Here is a 17,637-nt window from a genome sequence, read left to right as displayed (position 1 = left end):
AGCAATTCCAAGATTGCCATAGGCACTTCCTTCGCCGGCCTTGTCTCCTACTTCTTTGGCGATTTTAAGATGCAATTCGTAGTAGTCTATGGCTTTTCTGAAATCACCGAGACTTAGAAGAGCATTTCCAAGATTGCCATAGGCACGTCCTTCGCCGGCCTTGTCTCCTACTTCTTTGGCGATTTTAAGATGCAATTCGTAGTAGTCTATGGCTTTTCTGAAATCACCGAGACTTAGAAGAGCATTTCCAAGATTGCCATAGGCACGTCCTTCGCCGGCCTTGTCTCCTACTTCTTTGGCGATTTTAAGATGCAATTCGTAGTAGTCTATGGCTTTTCTGAAATCACCGAGATTACGAAAAGCAATTCCAAGATTGCCATAGGCACTTCCTTCGCCGGCCTTGTCTCCTACTTCTTTGGCGATTTTAAGACGCAATTCGTAGTAGTCTTTGGCTTTTCTGAAATCACCGAGACTTAAAAAAGCATTTCCAAGATTGCCATAGGCACGTCCTTCGCCGGCCTTGTCTCCTACTTCTTTGGCGATTTTAAGATCCAATTCGTAGTAGTCAATGGCTTTTCTGAAATCACCGAGACTTAGAAGAGCAATTCCAAGATTGCCATAGGCACTTCCTTCGCCGGCCTTGTCTCCTACTTCTTTTGCGATTTTAAGATGCAATTCGTAGTAGTCTTTGGCTTTTCTGAAATCACCGAGACTTAAAAAAGCATTTCCAAGATTGCCATAGGCACGTCCTTCGCCGGCCTTGTCTCCTACTTCTTTGGCGATTTTAAGATGCAATTCGTAGTAGTCTATGGCTTTTCTGAAATCACCAAGACTAAAAAACGCATTTCCAAGATTGCCACACAAAAGTGCTTCTTCCGCCCTGTCACCCAGTCTTTTGGCATTGGGACTTTTCAAATCACCGACCTGAAAGAAGGAAATAATGACAACCTTTCTATATATTTATATTGAAGTTCTGCTTCGCTTTTGCTGTTTACTCTTTTCTTATTGCGATGCATCAACCTGGTAGATTAAGAAATGTTGGAAATCACATTTATTATATTTGCTTTAAGACAGCTTCGAAAGCAATTCGTCTGTTTCGTTGAATGACAGGTAACGTGGTCTTTCTGTAATGTAGTGCAAAGGTTGGTTAAATCATGACGGATAGGTAAAAGGCCTGGCCCGATCGAGGAGAGTCCCTGGCCTTCTAGTTTTAGGATCGTAAACCCATTCTATAAAAATATGTTGATTAGAGAAAAGGGAAATCATTTTAGAGGCAGCTACAGAGAGTAGCTCAATAACATGTCATTCTTCAGACGACAATTAATTACGTGAAAGTATAGCCGTATGGTGTGTACGGACCACAGCCAACAGGAAGCACGTTCGCGAATTAATGCGGTTATCGGCTAACCCCAAACAGAACGGTTTAAAGTGACATTTCAAGCAGTTAATTTCGTTCTTTTCGGCCGTTTTTCAGTTGATTGTTTGTTGGTTGTTGTTTTTTTGAGACGCGCATTTTTTTAAAATAAAAAAGCTAAAGCTACAAAATAGCTCAAGAAAGTTCAAGTTTTGTTTGCTGTCGATTTGTATATCCCGTGAGACGTAGGTAGTACGCACGCTGGTATGAAAACAAATCAGGAATCTCTATTGTCCTTTCTCATTGGCATTTAACGATTCTCATTAGCATGTAAGAATCGATGTTTGTGAAATCGCTCTTTTGTCTCGAACTTTGGCAACCGGTGCGATCTGCGAAATCGGTCAGGATGTCCAGGATTTAACGTTCCTCGCGACAGGCATCGCAAAGTGTCCTCGTTAACAAAAGTTCACCAAAACACACACAATTCTGTCAAATCATGAAGTCAATCATGAAGTACTTATTTAACGATACTTGCGTTTAATCCTGGATATAAGTGGAATCGGTCTGCGGTCGTCTTCAAAAACACCAATTATGACGTCACAAAGTCGTTGCATCCCTTTCATTTCAGTGCGCGGTAATTCAAGAAACGTTTTCGTGAAGCTTTCGGAAATGTGTTTTTTTGCTGAAATTCGCGCTTTAAGGCTCGGAAAGCAATTTTACTAAATAATAATTTATTTTACTAAATGATGGTTAGTTTAAGTGTTTGGTTGGTTAAAATGGCATTTTGAAATTTTGGTTCATTTGACCTTTAATTAGCCATATTATGAAAATTGCACTAATTAAGGTGTCTCGATACAGTTTCTTCTGGATCATCGCTAACATTTTCAGATCGCCGTTTAGCAGTCCTCCCAGACTCGGATCCACATGAAGATTCACATAGTAGATATTTTAGGGCAATCTATATTTCCATGAGAACGATGAACAATAGCCGGTATGCAATGCATACTAAGGCGAGGACGTTCCAGTAAAGCAAGTCAGTATGTTAAAAATTCCAGACAAAGAACTGAGAATAGACCTTTGGGGCTTCGTTTGCTTGTTGTCCCATTTCAGACTATGTGACACTTGAGAATCACTTCTTTCAAATTCAAACAAATTCTCTCAGTGTTCAGATAGTTAAAAACAAGTTCTCTGGGAGCATCATGTGATTTGAAATGAGCAATTTACACTGGCAAAACCAAGAAAGTCTATTGAGTGAGAATGTGAGTTCAAAATATTTAGATATCCAAGTAACTGAACGCCGAAATTGATATCGTCGATTAAAGTGTGCTTTACAGGAAGGACCCCAAATGTGTGACCATTTTTAATTAATTTACATTTTTTCATGCAGTCGTATTCCAATCAGAAGCTGTGAAGGGCGTCTGATTGTATAACAAGAAGAAATTAAATACATTAAAAGTGGACACCCTTTTGGGCTCCTCGCTGCAAGTCGAAAGTTGAGACACTGAGTCATTTGCTATAAAGGGAGAAAAATACAGTACGTTGTTTTCCGATGGTGTTTTAAGTTGTGCATTCTAAGGTAAGGTTAATTAGTTTCTAACCAATGTTAATTAATAAAAGGCAAATAATAAGCTGCTTTGATCACTAATTCTAACAATTCTAATAAGATGTCTTCTGCCACGACTTTTGACAATGGAATGCAACATATTTTGTAAAAGTTGTAACTGAACTAGACAGCAAGGAAACTTCAACAACTTTGGCAGAAAAATAATGTCTTGAAATAATGTATCTAAATTGCCTCTTGTTTAAATGTAGCCGATAGTTGTCTGTACTCACTGTACAATGTGTAACGTAAGCTTTGTCCAGTAAGTCCAAAAACTTAATATCATTTAGAGGTAAAACACGCAGTGCAAGGAAGTACAAGTTTCCAGGAAGTAAAGTTGATATAGTATCTTGATTTATTTTTGTTAAATTTAAATAGGGCTGATAGTTGTTTGCACTATCTGTACAATTTGTGATGCAAGTAAGTCAATAAGTCCAAAATCCTGATACAGTACAAGTGGAGTCTAAGAGGTAGAGTTAACACAGTGATTTGCCAGTGATGAATTTGAATTGAAGGGTCTTTCAGTAGTAAATCCAGAGATGTTTTTTACTTTTTTTTTTTATCTTAGGTGTTATTGCTACATGGTTTTTGCTGTGGTTTGCTTAAATATATCTGCCATTCAGTAGTGAGGATTGGGCTTTTTATTATGTACATATTGCACAGAGGCGGAATAAAAGCCAATAACTAGTTCCAGTGTTACCAGTTCCAATGCAATAGCCACATTCACACATTCATGGTGCTTCTTGACAATTATAAAAATGTCACGAAATGGCACGTTCTTATTCTGTTAGCGCTTAATTTGTAACGCGATACTTTTGTTTGTTACAGGATACTTTTGCCTTTTTTGTATACCCTGTAAAAAAATACCTTTGTTTTTCTTGTAAACGTATGTAACATGGCATCCTTGTTTATATTACTTTCGTAACATGATACTTCTGTTTAATTCCACAGCTTTAAAAAAATACAAAACAAATCGACAAATTTTTCGCAATTTGAAATAACGTCATTTGTTTGATATTTTCAAAAATTCGGCTGAAAACCATCCATCTTTATTGACTGCTAACATTTGATGTATATGCACGATCTTTTTAGCGGAGCTCCTTAGCGGCCCGTAAGGGCCGCAGAGCGGAGCACCATACCCATAAAGAAAAACACATGAAAAAAAATAAAACACATGAAATAAAATAGGAAACCTCTGCATCCGAGTTTTCATGGTCATCATGGCTAGCGGCATGCCTCGCGGGCGCGTACGGCGGCGTACGTACGTACGGTGTTGCGCACATCCGGGATCTTGAAAGGTCTTGACAACTCGCGCAGTACTGGCGCGAAATAATTTTGCAGTGTGAGGTCTAAACAGCTAGTCTGATAGTTAGAACTTGAGACAAACACATTTATTTTGGCTCCTTGTTATGCCGATGACTACAAACGAGAGCAGGGTAAACTTAACTTCGAGGAAACAGGGTTTAAGCGATTTGCGACGGGAAAGAGATCGCGAGAGATCCAGAAAACCCGGACAGAAAGCAGGCGAAAAAGTATAGCAAAGCGCCTGTCGAACCTGGTAGCAAAGTAGCGAAGAAAAGCGACTAAAATAGCAAGAGAGGTGCCGAGGAAACAGGCAAAGAAATAGCGGAGAACAAGGGAACGGAGATAAAACGAGCAGACGAGTGTACCTACTGCGGCCAACTGCTGAAGGTGAGTACAAAACTGCAGTGTTTCCGTCATTTCATATCTCTACGTTTTGTCTTAAGCTTACTTTATACGCAAAGTAAGCTTATATTGACGGCACATTTTACTTGCTTTCGCCACTAAGCATTTGCTTGTGACATGAACAATGTTGAAAAATACTATTCGTTAAAATTCAGTTTTACCAGGTTTTACTGATCAAATAGGAGGATTTGATTATGTAAACAAATAATTGTTGGGCCTTCGAGGAACGAATTCACAAAGAATATCACTTCAACACATCTCGAAGAAAATTAAGCTTACGATTTTTAAATGCTTGTGATATGATTATTTTGTTTTACAGTGCTGGAAGAGCAGCTGAGATGAGAATGAAAGTGATGTCAGTTTGCACGAAGCACCTGGAATTTCGTTAACTCCGAGTGAAATAGATCGATTCAGTGTATGCAGTTTATTGATATTCATGATGGAGGTAAAATTACTGTTCATTTAGTCAGAGTAAATAAACTTCAGCTTCATTACTTAGCTCTTTCGTTCCCAAATATATTAAATAATCCACTTGTCATGTAGTTCTGTTCACTATTGAGCGTTCATGTGGATTACATAACAATGTCAACAATTTTGAGATTTTGAGGTCTGTTTTGCTGGTTTCATTCAGAATGTCAACAGTAAATGTTATATTTGTCATAAAAAAATCACAATCTTGTTGTGGAATTTGGAAAATGCACACAACAAAGGTTAATGACTACTGGAAAACTGGAATCTTTGTGAGTAAATTCATGCCATTTTAGACACTGTATGCAGCTGTGTATGCAAACTTATTATTAATTAAATGTGTATCTTTAAAAATCTTAGTATTACTGTTAAGAGAAAAGCTTTTAAGATGTGGCAATGTTTTTCCTATGCATGTACATGTATATATAGGGGTAGAAGGGAGGGGGAGTATTTAAAGGTCAAACCTTTTAAAGAGGGGGTGTAAGGGTTTGCAGTGATGCTTTGAGTTTATTAAAATATCAGGACCTGAACAATCGATGGAATCGATAATCGATGGCAATCGATAACAATCGATGACAACCGATATCAATTAATCGATTGATATTGATAATCGATGAACAATCGATCGCTAAAGTTTTTGTGATTATCGATTGTCATCGATTATCAATTTCATCGATAATCGATGACAATCGATCAATTAACTAACATCGATTTTCATCGATTATCAATATCATCGATTACCAATTCAATCGATCATTTAACTGCCATCGTTTTTTATTTGACTAGTATTTGATAAATATGTTTACTTTAAAACACACGGTCTCTCTTGTATGTTATATTTTATTAGCAACAACAATGATAACCTTTCCAAAAAATGTCAATACAACGAGAAACTTACTAACTTAACAGTAATAAGGCAATAATTATTTAAAACAAACATTTTGAGCTTAAGTCTTATTCGCCTCCATCAACGAAGCGTACGCTTTTCGGTCTGGTTTGCTTTCGAACCAACTCCTGGCAAAGTAAATAGAAATCGCAACTTACAGAATTCCTCGCTGTCTAAGTACAATGTAATTTTTCTAAAACTCTGTCTTGTAGTCCATAAACATTTTCTCGCTCGTCCGAAATATTTCAAATCAAACAGTAGCAGAGAGAACTCAAAAATACGTCGTCCGTACGTCGGAACGAAAACGAGACAACAGTGGGAGTCTGGGGATGAGTTTCGCCTGTCACGTCCGCCATTTTTGACTCGGTCACGAATAACGAAGTGTCTTTGGAATTCTAGCGCTAGCAAACAGTAGGAAACTCGAATGAAAAACAGAAACATTAAAGCTTATGATGTAAACTTCATCTCAATGGAAAGGAGCTTTATTATTTTTTTTTACAAAACAACATATGTAAGTATTTACTTCATGCTTCGGATTGATTGTGTGTTTAATGCCAATCGATGGCAATCGATGAAGTTCGCGACCACCAAAGTATGATTATCGATTGATCATCGATTGGCCGATGCCAATCGATGCCAATCAACAGTAATTAATCGATTGTCATCGATTGATCGATTGATTTTCCGATCATCGATTTTCATCGATTGTTCAGGTCCTGAAATATTTACAGTAGAACCCTGCTAACTCGAACTCTGAAGGGAAACGAAAATGAGTTCGAGTTAGCGGGGTTTTTCGAGTTAGCGGGGTTGATTGAATATTTTATTTGCCAAGTTAATAATTGATAGTTTACTGATTTTTAAGCACTTCAGTATACAGTACTGTGCAAATTGAACTTATCTTGCCAGAAACTCTAAAGCGACCACACATTCTTTTGTTAAGAGTGGAAAATGACTGTCAAATACATGATCTGTTCATTGCTATAATCAATGGGCAACCGTTGCGAGTTGCAAGTTCTGGAATTCGAGTTATCAGGGTAAAAAGTTTGACCCAAATTTTGTTCAAGGGAAACAAAATTTAGTTCGAGTTAGCGGGGTTTTCGAGTTATCCGAGTTCGAATTTAACCGAGTAAAAATGACTGAAAAGTGGGGTCAAATCCAAGGGAAATGGAAGTGAGTTTGAGTTAGCAAGGTTGTTCGAGTTATCCGAGTTCGAGTTACCGGGTTTTTTTTCTGTAGTTGACTTCGCAGTTATCAGTAAAAAAAATAGTCTGTGCTGATACATCTCTGTTAAATATATAAGGTATCCTTTCGCATCCAGTAGTTTTGCTTCACTTTATACAAGCTTGCGTTAAGTGTTTTGTTTTATAAATTATTGATTTTCATACCAATTAATCAATTTTAATTTAATCTGTGGCATTTGACTTTTTTCAGGGTTAACATGAATTTCAGAATTTGCAGAGCCACAGACACAAAAACAGAATGTGGACAAGGACATCAAAAGAAAACAGGAAGGATTAAGATTATCCAGCTTGATGTTTGGGTGTCTTCATGATGCCATTTTCAAGAGACTAGTAAATTACATGTAAATTGAAATCAAGAAAAACTGCAAATGAGCAAAGTTTATATTTTAAATGTTAACGTATTTACAGTGTACTTCACAAAACAACTTCTTGATTGACCTGTCTCTTTCACATCTTTTTAGATGTAACAAGGGCATTATGAAGTGATCTTTTTAAGAATAATTTATGCAGCCAAAACAGTAACAGCAGAAATGAATGGGAGTTTAAAATTGCTATTTTTCAATGTTTTGGCTGGTAAGAAACCACATGTGACCAAGCTAAAATCTCTTTGGCCGGTTAACATGAGCTGTAAGTGTCCAAATATTTTGAGCCCTCGACTACACAGGACTTACATGTAGTTGTCTAATTACTGTATATCATAAGATCTTTGGTTGACCTTGGGGGAGGTAGTGGAGTTAAAAAGCAATGTAATAATTTGAATTTGGATTGGTAATGCTGAAACTGGTGGTACTGTAATTCTTAAGTATAGACGTTAAAATCGTGATTGCAAGCAATATGCAATACCAATTTCATTCTTATGTGTTGTATGCTGCGTACAATTTATAAGAACAGCTATAATGTTAAAATTAGTGAAATATTCTAAAGCCAGATTAAATTTGCAGTATCCATTAGGTACCATGAAGCAACGAAATTGTGACTCATTTGCTTACTTTGTGAACTTCATGACGAATGGGCAACATGACTCCACAAAAAAGTGTACAATAAAGCATACAAATTTTTAAAAGAGCAGTCAAAGTATTGATGCTTTTTTTCTTGCATAGTTTTATACACAAGCAAACATGATTCTATTTTTTCTGCATAATCAAAGAACAAAACTGAGTTTGAGACACACAAACAATATTCTATCTTCCCAGAATTTTTGTTTTTTTATTTCTGTAAGTGAAGTGAAACCCCTTAAGAGGAAGGGGACTCAAAAAGACATGTAAAAGTAAAAAAGGTGCTATCATCCTTTTTTTTGGGGGGGGGGGAGGGGGGTGGGATGAGGTTACAGAATGTCCCTTCTTTGCTTCCAGTTAGTTTCACTCCGGTTTGCTTGTAGTTAGGTTCACCCCTGTTTGCTCGCAGTTAGCTTTATTCATCCGGTGTGCTTGGGATTAGCTTTCACTCTAGTTTGCTTGTGGTTAGCTTTCACTCCGGTTTGCTTGGCATTAGCTTATGGCAATATGCTGTAAACCCTTTGCTACATGTATGACCTCTGCCATTTCCATTCAAAATTAAAATATAGGCAAATAGTGAAAATAAAAACAAATGAATGAATGAAAAAAAGAAAATTAACCATATTCTTAATGTAGATGTATATTATTTCCTATATACTCTAAATGTTAAGTGCTTTGGTAATTTACCACGTGATATGCCTATCTAACCCAACATGCAGCCCTACTACCCCCTCCTTATCTACGAAGGTTACATAATTACCCGTTTTGCAGCATAATTTCCCATCCAGACTTCTGGATCATAATGCTGTCGGTGGAATTAAAACGTTTTGATTGATTTTGTTTGTTCTCGGCTTATTTGGTGTTGCTGTATAAGGTACTCCCATATAAGGGCTATACGGGTATGTGCTGCTCAACAGGGTATGCCTTTTGCCTCTCTGACTCTGAAACAGGGTATACAAATCACTCTTTTGACTGTGGAACACTATCAAGTTTAGCTATGAAAATCCGCTCCTCTCATTGGTTTTTCTCCAAGCCACAGACAAAGTCAAGTGAGCGCTTTGTGATGTACGCTTGTGTTTTTATATCTATCTTCATATATTTTTCATTGTGGATATTGTCTGGAACAGGGTACCTATTTTGCACTGTTTGTCTGGAACAGGGTCGCAAATTGAGCCGTTTTTTCTCTGGAACCGGTCCAGAGTCTCAGCTACTCAGTGGCACACCCCTTGAGTAAATTTTAGGGAGTACCTCTTCCCCCCCCCCCCCCCCGGGACACGGTAAAAAAAAGTAAGTAACAATATTAAAATTTATAAAAAAAAAATAAAACGAATATTATATTCTTAGCCTTAAAATTGTACAATGGCTTGAATTCAGGTTTCAATAAAGTGCAAAATAATTAACTGGGGAGCTCCGCTTTTAGGCTTGCCTAAATCTATATATTAACTTTTACACGCAAGATTAAGGTGACATCAGCCTCAAAACTGGGTGGTACTGGGTTATTATAAGTATCACATTTATGCGACGGTCAAGACAGACGCAAAACACAACAGTTTTTAAAGGCAAAATAAAGATGTCGCTCGTTCATGAAATCTACGGAGTGGATTTTCCTGTAAGCTGTTGTAAGTAAACTTTGACTGTTTGGCAGCGTTTTGGGGTAATTACGAAAAAATTCACGGTGGCACTTTAAAAATAATCTCATTTTATTTAAAACGAAGGCTTCCGAAAATCACTCATAACTTAAACAAATCGCGTTCGATCGCCATAAAATGTATCATTTTATATAATTTAAGCTTTATTCTTTCAGATTCTCAAGAATCTATGCAATCGCTTCAAGTTTCCCCGTCTTAAAACGCGCTTAATTAGGGAACTGTCAGCCTCATAAATACCCGCGGGCCACCTTAATTTACCCTTACCGTTAGAAACGTATGGAAAACTAAAACTACGAAAAACCAGCACTTTCCAACAACCTTACCTTGCCTTTTACAGTGTGACATTCTGAATTCTTTTCTTTGCTGTCTCTGTCTGGTTTCTGCTGCTTGTTTTGTTCTTTAACAGACCTGATCCTTAACTCCAACAGCTTCTTGTTATTCTTGTCAATCTTTTTCGAGTTCAGAAATTCCACCTTAATGTAATTTGCGAAAGTAAACAAAGTCTATAAATCTTCGACAACAAAGCGGCACAACTGGCAGATTAAGTTCCTTCAGAAAGCCTCGTTTGCAGTTGGCTGCTTTAGTCCATTTTTAATTAAAAAGAAATTTTATTTTAATTTTTTTTACGACCGTGAAGGATTAAGTCATGCACGGAAGGAAAGCTTACCAATTAGCACTCTTTTACTAATTCATTTGGCCATGGCTAACCAACAGCGAATTTTAGGGTTGCAACCAACGGCGATGAAAAAATTGAGCTTTGCAAATAGAAAGATAAACAGAAATAATTTGCTTGTAAAGGATACGGCTAACCCCTTTTCACACCATGTGATGGCTTCTCCAAAACGATTCAGCTTTAAGCACGCACTCGCTCCTATAATAAAAAATATAATAAGTGTGCCCTAACTTAGTGAGAAATTTTCTACACACATGTTTATGTTGCATGATGTTCATTTTTCATTGCTATGTTGTATTTTTATTACACAGTTTAACAGGTTAAATAGACCACTGATGCACTTTTGTTATCAAATACCCTGAGCAAGCAGCTATCTATACACAGGCGATGATCAAAGGGCTCACTAAAGGTCGGCGACAAGTCGCTGCAACACGTCGCGGCGACATGTTGCTGCGACATGTCGCCTCGTGTAACATGGTGCATTCTTGCGACAAACAAGTCGCTGCGACAGAATTTTTTCGCTGCGATGTTTTGCACGAATTGAAACTGGGTTGAATTCGTGCGACACATCGCAGCGACAAAATGAGCGATAGCAGCGTTGTCGCAGCGTGTGTACACGTCTGCGACAAGGCGCTGCGACAAAATATAAATTAACCAATGAGACAGCGCCATGTATTTTCGCCATATTGAATTGGAAAACTAGTTCGCATTCCCACTCTTCCAAATCCGCTGTTTGTTCACCAAACAAACACCTTGTCGCAGCGGCTTGTTTTGAAGCAGTACACACGGAGCGACTTGTCGCCTAGTGTGTCCCGACCTTAAAACTTGTCCTCACGCATACCATTACTGGCTTAAAAAGTGGAAAAAGCCGATTGTATTTAGAATTGGTATTACAAGCCGTGTTAAACCCTTAAGTTTATAATTTCTAACCAAACAAAGTACGAGGAAGCAACTCTATCTGGTCTGAAAAACAACTCTGCACATGCGCGTAGTCAACAGCTTACCTCTCTCAATTGCTTTAAGGAAAGTTGGCTGTAAGTCAGTGGCAGCTTTTGCATCTCTCAGTGAATTTTCATAATTCCCTGATATAATACAATTAGAAAGAATATGTAGAATGAAACTGACAGAGCTGTAACGTATGAATGGTTTTTTACTGTTGGGAAATAGAGCCAAAAAAGTGAGAAGACATCTCCTTTCGTTTATTTTACTCAATGTTTTGATAATGTTAATGTGAAAATATGTTCGGTGTCGCAAACATAAACCAATGGCTGCATATCTCCCAGAGGGAAGGGGGACTCGGGATATCATGTGACAGGGATGATCAAAGGATTTTTGGGTTTGAAATTTTCGATTCCTAGATTTTTTTTGGGTAGGAAAATTACAGCTGAAATTTGGCAAATATTTTGTTTGAGTGGCTTGATTTAAGAAGTGATTTTTTGGGGTATTAAAAACAATCCTAAGATTCGTGGTAGTGCCTTAACTGTGTAGTTTTGCGAATAAAGTACAAACAAACGTGTTTTGCTGTTGTTTAATAGTTAACAACGATGTTTTTGGATGTCTCTAGTTGTTGAAATGACTACCATATGAGGAACAGATCAATTAAGACGGTATGATGAATAAATTAAACAAACAAGAGCGTTCGATTTCTAAAGTTTTTTCTTTGTGTTATATCATTCGCTCTTCTGGAAATTTTACGGTCAGAAATTCATCATGGGATTTTTTCGGGAGTTAAATTTTTGGTCCAGGGATTTTTGTGGGTTTGGGATTTCTGGGGTCTTGATTCGATCATCCCCGTCACTGAAACACCCAGTTTCTCCCTGGGGCATATCTCAACCCATAAAATTGCTGTTATCACGACTTGCACCGAACATATTTGATGAATAACATGTCTTGAGTGATCTTAGCATCTAAATGGTTGAAAGAAATTTGACCCATAAAAACATGGACATTGCAGATTATTGCTCAAATAAAGAAACATATTACGAAGAAGCAAGGATCGACCAACAATCACAAAAAATTCTTTTACTACTCTTACCCAAATGCAAATGTGATATGGCCCTGTTGCTGTACAGTTTGGCATTCAGTTCGTCATCTTTGCAGTTCACTTTAATTCCTTCCGTGTAGAAGTGAATAGCATTGCTTAAATTCTTTTTACTGTACTCGTAATTCCCTTTATTCTTGAAGATCTCTGCTTTTTCTAATGAAAAACAAAATGTTTAAAATATAATTTGTTATATAATAATTTGTAAATTATAAAAATATAATTTGTTTATTTATATAAAGATGGTCCCGTTTTATAGCATTTTGTAAATTTATATTTTCAAATGTTTAGAGCGAAAAAAGAATAAGAATAGACAATTATTTTTATTTCCCAACTTCCACTTAGAAATATCGTGTGAAACGAGCACAAATTATCAGTACCATATTTGTGCTCTAGGTTACCGGTTTAACAAATTAATTACCTGTGGTCTTTTTAATCATTCTGGCCAGGTAAAAACAAAATGGGGAAAGATACAATAGATGGTAATTATCTTATTCAAACATTTTTGTGTGTAGTGTCACTGGCGCGGCATATTTTTGCGTCATCGGTAGTTTGCCATGTCCTACGGGCTCGCAAAAATTTTGCTCGTCCTGTGAATGTACAGCGATACTACACACACAATTGTGTTTTACGACATGCACATTTTATCGCAATTATTTTGCCTGTATTTTTTATTTACCTTTTAATTTTTTACCTCTTAAGTTGTCATCATCGTACTCCAATGCTATATCAACAGATGATGTGACCTCGCTTTCATTCACAACATTCTTTTGGGCTGTTTTGGTGTCGCTTTTTGTGTCTTCATCCTGTATTAAGACAAAAAAGTTCCAAAAAGTTGCTTGATTTGTATGTCGTTGGTTTTTGGCAGCAAAATCTCTGCACCCCAGTGGAAAAAAGGTTTAAAAAAGTTTTCAAAAATATTAAATCATGAACAATTTGTCATCATCGTCATCATTATCAACATCGTCATCATCATCATCATCATCATCATTATCATCATCAAATCATTTTTTTTAACACGATAAAATATATTAAAGCTGGAGGTTGCGACATGACCGACACCGGAAACCGCGCAATAAAAACCTCGGGCACCCAGGGTAATGCCGGTGACACGTAGCAACCCAGTTCTTCTCTTGGCGCGGTATTTGACCGGACCGGAAGTAAAATTTCACGTTTTAAAACGGCAAAAACGCGGTAAAGAAAAATCATTACGGGAATTTTTTTTGCTTTTCATATCAGGACCCAATGTAGATTCGAACAGGAAAATAAAAAAAATCTGCCATAGGTACTTTAATATCAGAGCTTAGTCTTACCGTGCATTTTAAAAAATGGCTTTCAGGAACTTTCTTTAGCTCCTTGACAGACCTGGTTTTTTAATCCTAACAATGTCTTGTTATTTTTGTCAATCTTCATTGAGTCAGGACAAATAACATTTATAAAATAGACGAGCTCTGCCCCTGACAAATAGTGTGACCATCGAACAACCTCGTCCTCAAGGCATCTCCCATCAACTTTGAAAGCAGAGCTGCCCCTGTGGCGAGGTTGACGAGCAGAGCCGGTGGTCATTGGAGAAATCATCAGAAACGTCATCGGAAATAAAAGATAGCCCTGATGCAACAAAACAGAAAGAAGTTGAGGTCATGTCACCTATTTGACATATTTGGACCCTGCCTTAGCTCTACAGATTTCGTATAAATAAAATAAAATTAAACTGGTGAGGTTTTTGCTTTTCATTGTGACCCCAAGGTAGGCATAAAATAATATGTTTTGGTTGTTGTCCCTGAAAGTCGTGATCGGAGGTCCATAGCGTATTGTCAAGGATACGGCTAATCCATTATCACACCACGTGATGGCTTTTTCAAACTGCTTCAGTTCAACACAGGCACTTGCTCCTGAGGAAAGGTAAAAGATCAGCTGAAACTTGCCTCAATTAGAGTTAAAGGACATTCTAACACGGTAGAAAATCAAGGATCCCGGCAAAAAGAGACCCTGGAAAAAGCTCCAATAATAACAAGCCCCACCCACTGGGTCCAAAAGGTTCCCCCCCCCCCTGACGGAATTCCGGATGGGCCAATATCTGAAATCATCAGCTCATCAAATTCTATAACTGCGACAAATTTGGTGCTTCTAACTCAAAGGATGCAGTAAATTCTGCCATAAAGCTCAAATGTTGCCCACCTCCTCCCCTTGGGTCCAAAAGGTGTCCCCCCTGACAGAATTCCGGATGGGCCAATATCTGAAATTGATCAGCTCATCGAATACTATCACTGTGTTAAATCTGGTGCTTTTAAAAAACATCGCACGATCATTTCACCATATTGCCGGCCTGCTGGCCGGGGTCACTGCGTTGTATTTATGGGCAAGAATATTTACTCTCACAGTGCCTCTCTCTACCCAAGTGTATAAATGGGTACCGGTGAATTTAATGCTGGAGTGTAGCCTGGTGATCAACTAGCATCCCAACCAATGCAGCGAGCATTTGGAATACTCCTAGTCACTTCATATATAAGCCTCGGCATAAATTAGCGGCACTAATGGATCACTTTATCATTGCACAAAAGAAGTGTTACATGTAGATCAAGCGCGAACCAGCGCTCATGTTTACCCACGGAAATTGAGAGAAATAGATGACCTTCCAAGAACAAACTGGCACAGCAGTGCAAATTTGTTTTCTTTTTTGTGGTGCAATAACATTTCCCATTCACGAAAAATGGCACTTAACTTAAACCTTTAATTTAGTATAGCCGGCCGAATTCGACACAAATTTCTTTCTGCCATTTCCATAGGAACTCTGCTGTTAAATTTCGAAACAATACAATTTTCTGTTATTGTTAAGCTTGTTGTATAGATGTTTTGCACTTGCTCTTAGAACGAAGCCTTCGAATAAGAAATGAGCTCTAGGTTTTAAGGGCGTGAAAGGTAATATTCTTAGAATTTTCTCTATTTGCTTAGCTTACCTAAGTCAAACTGAGTTGTCGAATCACTATTGGCAACAACTCGGTCATGATAATAATTATTGTTCTTTTTGTTATAACCTGGAGTTCTGCCTATTCGCTTTTTTCACGATCCCATAATACATCTTGTTTTATTTAAATAACCCCCCAAAATTTTTGCATAAGCATTGTTTTCAATTTCTCTGGGGACGATTGCACGTCACTGTAACTGCCAAGAGAAATTGAAAACAATGCTTATGCAAAAATTTTGGGGGGTAAACAAGATGTATTATGGGAACGGTGAAAACAGTGAATAAGCAAATTAGTCAAGATCACAGCAACATGTTCTTTGGTGATGTTTTGGTCCACTTGATATAAAGATCCGGGAAGGTAGCAGGGCACCTCTCGCACAGCCATACAGCTCAATGCCCGCAAAAGCCCCTGGTACAACTCTACTTATGACGAAATCACGCCTTGACTGGAGAATGTCACCTATCCTGATTTCAGAAATTGCGCGCGGAGTATGTTACAAAGAATGGCCTCTAATGAGGCTGCCCTTCATGATCACAACTTTGCCATGACGTCATTCTGTTTCATTCTGTTGTATGTAGCATAGCGTTCGCTTACCTCTAACAATCGCTTTAAGGAAAATAGGTTGTAATTCAGTGGCAACTTTTGCATCACTTAGTGAATCAAGAAAATTTCCTGTCGAAGAAATGAACTAAATTAAAATTATTATTGTTTTAAATATTTTTTGCACTGGCGCAAATTGCATGATTACCTATGATGCAGCACGAAAAAACAACTATACTGTAGGTTTTAAAACTTAAGAAAACCCAACATTTCGTTTGGCTTATTTAAATATCCCTTTGGCTCCGGTCCTCGGGTTGTGTAAAATGAACAAAGCGATAAAAAACGTTGGTCAACGTTTTTATATCGCTGGTTTAATGTTCTCATAATTTCATGAGCCAACACTATGCTATTCTAATTGGAATTTCTTTTCGTTAAAAATCATTAACCATAACCATGGCTATGCCTCACATTGTCAGAGAAGCGAAACAAGGTAACAAATCACATGTCATACCAGCCCTGCTTTTGCGTGGCGACTTTGGTATTAATGGTAAAAAAAACGAATTTAATTTAGCATTTAATGGCGAAAGATTTCAAAAGGCAGTTTATTAAAGCATTTGGCAGGATTGCAATGCTGTCGGAGCAAGCCTTTTAACCTACAAAAGAGAACATTGCAGGCCTAGATTACATGTCCCTTCATCAATAGCATTTACATTAAATAAACGGTAAGGATAAGATAAATGTAAAAAGAAAATCTTACAAAATACAAACAATTCTCACCCAATTTGAAATTTGCAATCGCCCTGTTGCTGTACAGTTGGGCTTTCAGTTTGTCATCTTTGCAGTTCACTTTAATTCCTTCCGTATAAAAGTGAATGGCGTTGGTAAAATCTCTTTTTCTGTATTCCTCATTACCTTGATTCTTATAAACCTCAGCTATCGCTGAATCGAACAAAAAATGAATTATTGTTAGTATTGGTACATGGTCTTTGCACTGCTGAAACATTTTATTAATTTTATTTTTTACTTTAAAGAGCCTGAGCGATTTTTCGATTGAGTGTCGTAAGACTAAAGCCAAAGTAAACACTGGCCAATCACAAAGGCCACAGACAATCCAGTAAACTAATCAAAATTGAAACAAATAAATGTGGCTGGATCGAAGCGCAGAGAAACGTGCGTTAAAGAGTCAAGATTGGTCTCGGTTTTTGTTTGTTTTTAACCAGTTACAAGGCTTATTAAAGCTAAACCAAAGCAAACGCAAATTACTTTCGACACTCAAGTGAAAATTGCTCGAACAATTAGCCGTGTATAGATGATGTAGCACGCTTCGAACTAGAAATTATATTTTCAATTAATGAATCTTTTTTCAGCTGTGTTCTTTCACCTCTTAAATTGTTGTCATCAAAATCCAGTGTTTCATCAGCAGATGGTGCGACGTGATTATCACTTACAACTTTGATTGGACTCCTCGCCATGGTGAGTTTACTGATCATTCAAAATGGCAGCCTATGGTTTGATTT

The 17,637-nt window shown here is 37.5% G+C and overlaps 1 protein-coding gene and 1 long non-coding RNA gene across 3 annotated transcripts in view; one reads left to right on the top strand and one right to left on the bottom strand.

Moving 5' to 3' along the window:
- LOC144646971 (uncharacterized) overlaps positions 1–17,637 on the bottom strand; it is a 165,333-nt gene that overhangs the window by 107,786 nt on the left and 39,910 nt on the right. Inside the window, exon 9 of the mRNA XM_078506693.1 lies at positions 16,175–16,252. Coding sequence (XP_078362819.1) covers positions 16,175–16,252 — 78 coding nt within the window. The remainder of the gene's footprint in view (positions 1–16,174; positions 16,253–17,637) is intronic.
- Positions 4,086–8,321, top strand: LOC144646988 (uncharacterized). 2 transcript variants are annotated; one of them, XR_013569500.1, is made up of 3 exons: positions 4,086–4,646; positions 4,981–5,106; positions 7,447–8,321. It is a non-coding gene; the product is annotated as an uncharacterized LOC144646988 (long non-coding RNA). The 2 variants fall into 2 exon arrangements; XR_013569499.1 differs by lacking the exons at positions 4,086–4,646; positions 4,981–5,106 and adding an exon at positions 5,525–6,526.

Source organism: Oculina patagonica, chromosome 3 (genome assembly GCF_052425735.1).
Source record: "Oculina patagonica isolate OP01 chromosome 3, crgOcupat, whole genome shotgun sequence".
NCBI lineage: Eukaryota > Metazoa > Cnidaria > Anthozoa > Scleractinia > Oculinidae > Oculina > Oculina patagonica.
This window is presented reverse-complemented; position numbering and strand designations above follow the sequence as displayed.